General features: G+C 43.6%; 1 protein-coding gene across 1 annotated transcript; it reads left to right on the forward strand.

The window, feature by feature from the left end:
* The first annotated feature begins 1,433 nt into the window (after positions 1-1,433).
* cbln2b (cerebellin 2b precursor) lies at positions 1,434-4,976 on the forward strand. The gene is made up of 4 exons (XM_029697615.1): positions 1,434-1,774; positions 2,195-2,767; positions 3,549-3,668; positions 3,875-4,976. Exons 2-4 carry the CDS (start codon positions 2,474-2,476, stop codon positions 4,070-4,072), a joined length of 612 nt encoding a protein of 203 aa, XP_029553475.1. The 5' UTR covers positions 1,434-1,774; positions 2,195-2,473; the 3' UTR covers positions 4,073-4,976.
* The last annotated feature ends 293 nt before the right edge of the window (positions 4,977-5,269 follow it).

Below are 5,269 nucleotides of genomic sequence, written 5' to 3' on the forward strand. Positions count from 1 at the left end.
TTGTACTACACCCAGGCTTCACTGTTGACCATGTTTATTCCCTTCATGACAGTTTGGATAGTGGTTGGATGAGTGGTTGTAAAAGCACAGATGTTTCAATGTAAAGGAACATGCATGTGGAATATAAAATAAGGCTTCCAGTGTGTTGATGATTATGATGTCAAGAGATGTCAGATTTCGTCTAGCGTTTCAAAATGTTCTATGATTTCATTACGGATGGCTGGATCAGGGTGGATGGATGCACAGATTAATTTAAATGAATGAATAAATAAATGGATGAACAGATTAATAGATGGACAGATGCCAATGCCGAATGGATAGATAGATGAAATTCCAACACAACCTCCGGTCAGAAAATCCAGTTTTAATTGCATTTAAAATATGGATGACACACCTAACAGATCCTTAATGATACACCTACCCCACCACCCCCTCTCGCTCCTCTGGGATAATCAGTGGAGTCAAACGTATCATGGTATATGAATCTGAACTCCTTGCATAATCTGGCCAATTAGCAAAGCATAGAGTGAGTGGAGTGACAGCTCATTACGAAGTTTAAGTGAAGGTTCAGCAGTTCTGAGGAAGAACTCTCAGATCCATCTGAGACAAGGAGCCATGATAGGGACCCTTCCACAGAGTTCTTCAGAGGTATTATGACATGTTTGGGCAGGGCTGGACAGAGAGGGTAGGAGTGGGCTAAGGTGAGGTGTACAGGATGTATACTAATACATTGTATATAGGGTCCAGAGTTTTCCTGGTCCGGGGTGGGAAAACCCTTGGCCCTTGGAGTGGGGGATTCCATGTATTAACTGTTTTAAGCCGAATGAATAAACTGAAATCACACATGTTGCTGTACTGCACATTTTTTATGGGAGACACATAATTGGAACTGAATCCCGACCTCTCAGCCCTCCAGCTAATATCATCAATAATATCAGATATGCATAATATCAATATTCATAGATAGCGTAACCATTAATTAAATGTAAGGTTGCAAAGGAATAGCTTACTGAAATTCCACCACTGCTATACTCCCACTGCTTAACTAATAACACAATCTAGTGACAATGAAAGACTGCAAGGTGCTGCTCACTTCCACCTAATGATTTTGCCTTAGAAACACAAGCATTGTTAATAAAAACAACAGGATATTATGGTAGCTGGAAAATTGTCCTCATTAGTCAAACACATATTCACCATGCACCTGTGGTGAGAAAAAAAAGAGCTGACAGTACCGCCTTCATACCGCTGGGTGTCGCACAAGTATCTATGTGGCTCCTGTAAAACTGCCAGTTTTGAGCTCAAATTAGTGACATACATATCCAATTATAGGAACAGCGCAAAAAGCAATGATATCCGTTGTTCTGCCACTTTCATCTCTGATTAAGCGCGCGACAAGAGAAGGGGGGATGGCGGGGTATAAATTGCAGGTGCAGATTGGGAGGCAACCGTGAACTCCGCTGTCCCGCGTGGGCCACTGATGTATAGTCTCACAACATTCAACTGGTTATGTAAACAAGCGAATTAATCCATACGTGTGCTTATTCTACTGTTCTAGCCTACTAGTGAGTGAGGTGCCCTAATACGCAGCGCCCACGACATTACTACTGGACTTGTACTTGAATAAAAAGGATGGGCGTGAGACGCCTTTGAAAGGGAAGCGAGGGGCGATCCCTTTTCAGCACAGGATGCGAGCCCACCGCTCAGCTCACTCTGCGCGCGGCTTCCTATGCGGAATGTGACTGACTCCACGCTATGCATAGGCCTATTACAGGTAACGTCCAGACGTCTTTTCGGGAAAACATATAATTGGGTTTTTGATAGTGCAAATGAGTAGGCTAGTATAAGAGTGGCCAAATTAAACTTGAGAGGATGAAAAATTAAATAAATAATTGATAACAATGATTGTTTCTAGGATTTCCAAATTGCATGAGTATTTAATAACGTCCATTTAATAATGGGAGGTGATACATCTGACTAATATTTACTCATTTGAAAACTATAGCCTAAATTAAATAGCCTATATTTGACGCACTTACTAGATAGGCTACCTTAGAATTCCGTGCGTATTACGCACGAGTTTTTGTATAGTTCTATGGATCCCAATTAATCCCTTTTAGCACTCAATTGAGTATATCTTAAACACCTAATAGTCTGTCATAAATCAGTTGTTATTTGTTTCTTAAATCACCAGGAAACCCCACCACGCCGTCTGTTTGAAGACCAGCCTAATATCAACTGAGACGCACAGGAGGAAGGGGGTGTGAGAAAGAGAGAGCGTGTCTGTGCGTGTGCTAAAAGTGTGTGCGTGTGTCAAAGTGTGTGTGTTAGAGAGAGAGCGAGAGAGAGAGAGAAGGGGAAAGAGAGAGAGAAAGGAGTAAGGTTGGTCCAGGTGATCGCGTCCTATCAAACCTCCAAGGAGCTGCCGTGTAGGATCAGTGTGCACAGGAAGGATCAGAGTTCCGACCAGACCATGGTGGTGCCAGCCCGCTGCCCGGGCCCCTGTGCCATGCTGGCGCTCAGCCTCCTTATGGGATACGGCGTGGTGCTCTGCGTCGCCGGCCAGAATGACACGGAACCCATCGTACTGGAGGGGAAATGCCTGGTGGTCTGCGACTCCAACCCTTCCTCGGACGGCGGGGTGACTTCTTCGCTCGGGATATCCGTCCGGTCCGCGGGCGCCAAGGTGGCTTTCTCTGCGGTGCGCGGAACGAATCACGAGCCCTCCGACATGAGCAACACGTCTATGACCATCTACTTTGACCAGGTCAGCCGTCCCGGGAATTTGCGTATGCAAATATTATCCCTATCTGGACAGATACTTATTTTGGAGATTGATAATATGTTTAATATATATTTTTCTGATGCTGCGTACAGAATAATGTTTTCATGCAAATGGGTTATGATAACTTGACCTGGGTTGCGTTTATGCGGTGGGAGATTTCTTTCTCTCAAAAACTTGAGAGCAGTTTTGGGGAGCCTCTACAAGAAAATGTTGCAGTATGATAACGGGGACATTGTGATCGTTGTGCGTAATTACCCCAAATATGCATAAAAGCTGCAGCTTGATGCAAATGTTGTGATTTGAAAATACGTAGGCTATTGTGCATATAGTCTGTCTTGTGTAGGTTTAAGGGACGCGCAAGCACTGCGGCCCAACAATAGATGTGACTGCTGCTGTAAATGCTCCAACCATCAAGTGGAGTATTTTTACGCCCAGCTGGTGCGCTGGAGCATTATGGACAGTATTATGTTAATTGATGGCCCCAACCGCACCCCCTCTCCGACAAACGAACGTGTATTGATTGAAATCAATGATTCGAACACTACGTTAATCGACTTCAACAATAAACATTTATTGTCCAATTGGAAACTGAAAGTGACGGGCGAGCAACATTGGATAATGTGCGTCGCGCCTTTACAGGACCGCTCTATTACGCAGTGTGAAAGTGCTTGGTAATTTGGCTAGTTTAACCCTTGCGGTGTCTCAGTCTGTTGTATGGTGACTGGGTTCTGCTTGTGCGTTATCTTGTCGCTTTGTGTTGCAGGCTTTAGTGAACATCGGCAACCATTTCGATCTCAAAGCGAGTGTCTTCCAGGCGCCAAGGAGGGGAATATACAGCTTCGGCTTTCATGTGGTCAAGGTTTACAACAGACAAACCATACAGGTAAGACCAATGGTCAACATTTGCTTTACTATGATCTCTATTCAAGGTTTTCTGATGGTTGGCCTAGTTGGGCTATAGTGTATTGTTGTAGGCTATGCCACGGAGCAGCCGTCCCAAATGGGTACATTATTGGTCCGTAATTAGAGTAGGCCAACCGTACGATGTAACAGGTCTGAATTCTGCGCGTGCTGTTTCCGTTACCCCAGGTCAACCTGATGCAGAACGACTACCCGGTCATATCAGCTTTCGCCGGTGACCAGGACGTTACGCGGGAGGCCGCGAGCAACGGCGTTCTTCTGCAACTGGAGCGCGAGGACCGGGTGTATCTGAAGCTGGAACGGGGCACACTCATGGGCGGATGGAAATATTCCACTTTCTCAGGCTTCCTAGTCTTTCCACTATAATTTAATATGCGATCACGGAAATCGCAAACGTGACTCCTCCACGGTTGAGGAACGATAAAGACAAACATTTGCTATTTTATTTGAACTAAACTGTCAGAGGAGGAAGAAGACAGACACATATGTGTACATACACACACTATACAGTATCTATTTAATTCAAACATGAACGTTTCCTTGGAGTTCATACATCCAAATCCATCGACCAAACCCAATCTGGAAGGATAACCGAATCGATCGCTCCGTGATGTATAGGCTACCACTTGTCGATTATTTGGATTTTATCACTTGGGAATCAATTAACTTTTGTCAACAGACAGACGAGTCGGTGTACCTCTGTGTACCCGGACTACTGAACAGATGAGAAGAAGGTTATATGAAACGAAGAACTAAAAGTCCCGAGCTAGTCTACATGTATTTTCCAATGCTCTATTTTGTGTTTGTATAGCCTTTGGCATAGAACTAGGGTTTCCGTCAAGTGAGGTGTGTGGAATTATAACGGACGTCCAAGAGAAGAAGAGTGCTTTCACGCCCAAAGCATTTTTTTGCACGAACGGAAGAATGTTTTTGTTTTGTGCTGTCTATGGTGTTCCATTTTGGATGCTGAACATATTGAAAACAAGCCAACTGTAGGCTGCCTAACTATCCAGAGATGACATAAAAAGAGAAAAAAGGCAACATATTTCAGCCAATGGAGACATCTATAGAAACTCTTTTACAAAAAACATTTATCGAATTTATAAAGTACATATTCACATTATGGTGTGTTCTACTCTACATTTCGAATCTGCGTAGCTTTGACTGATTTAGTGTCCAGTGACGTTGCTCACAAATGTACATTGTGAAAATAACAACAGAAAAAATCCCTATATATGATGTCCCGCCTAATAAAAAATATTGTATTGTATACGCGTATCTATTCACTTTTATTCTATACCATTTTGAGCTTGCAAATAAAACAAGTTCTAAAAGACATCAGGTCTGAAGTAAGTTAAGAAATGTACGTTCAAAGTCGAAGTAATCGTGACAGAATAGGCCACTAATAAAGCACTGTACAGCGAACGTCCTTCTCAGACCTGTAGCGCACTATAGATTGGCGCTGTCCATGGTTCTCATCTTGCAGTCGCTTGAACTGAATGCAATGCTCTGCTCGTCACGACACACTGAAGCCCACACCAAACCCCATTCAACTCTCGTTGT

Source organism: Salmo trutta, chromosome 2 (assembly GCF_901001165.1).
Source record: "Salmo trutta chromosome 2, fSalTru1.1, whole genome shotgun sequence".
In the NCBI taxonomy this organism is placed as follows: Eukaryota; Metazoa; Chordata; class Actinopteri; order Salmoniformes; family Salmonidae; genus Salmo; species Salmo trutta.

Coding starts and splice junctions, on each gene's coding strand:
- cbln2b (XM_029697615.1), top strand. CDS start 2,474: ATGGTGGTGCCAGCCCGCTGCCCGGGCCCCTGTGCCATGCTGGCGCTC. Junction 2,768..3,548: donor TGACCATCTACTTTGACCAG/GTCAGCCGTCCC, acceptor TTTGTGTTGCAG/GCTTTAGTGAACATCGGCAA. Junction 3,669..3,874: donor ACAACAGACAAACCATACAG/GTAAGACCAATG, acceptor CCGTTACCCCAG/GTCAACCTGATGCAGAACGA.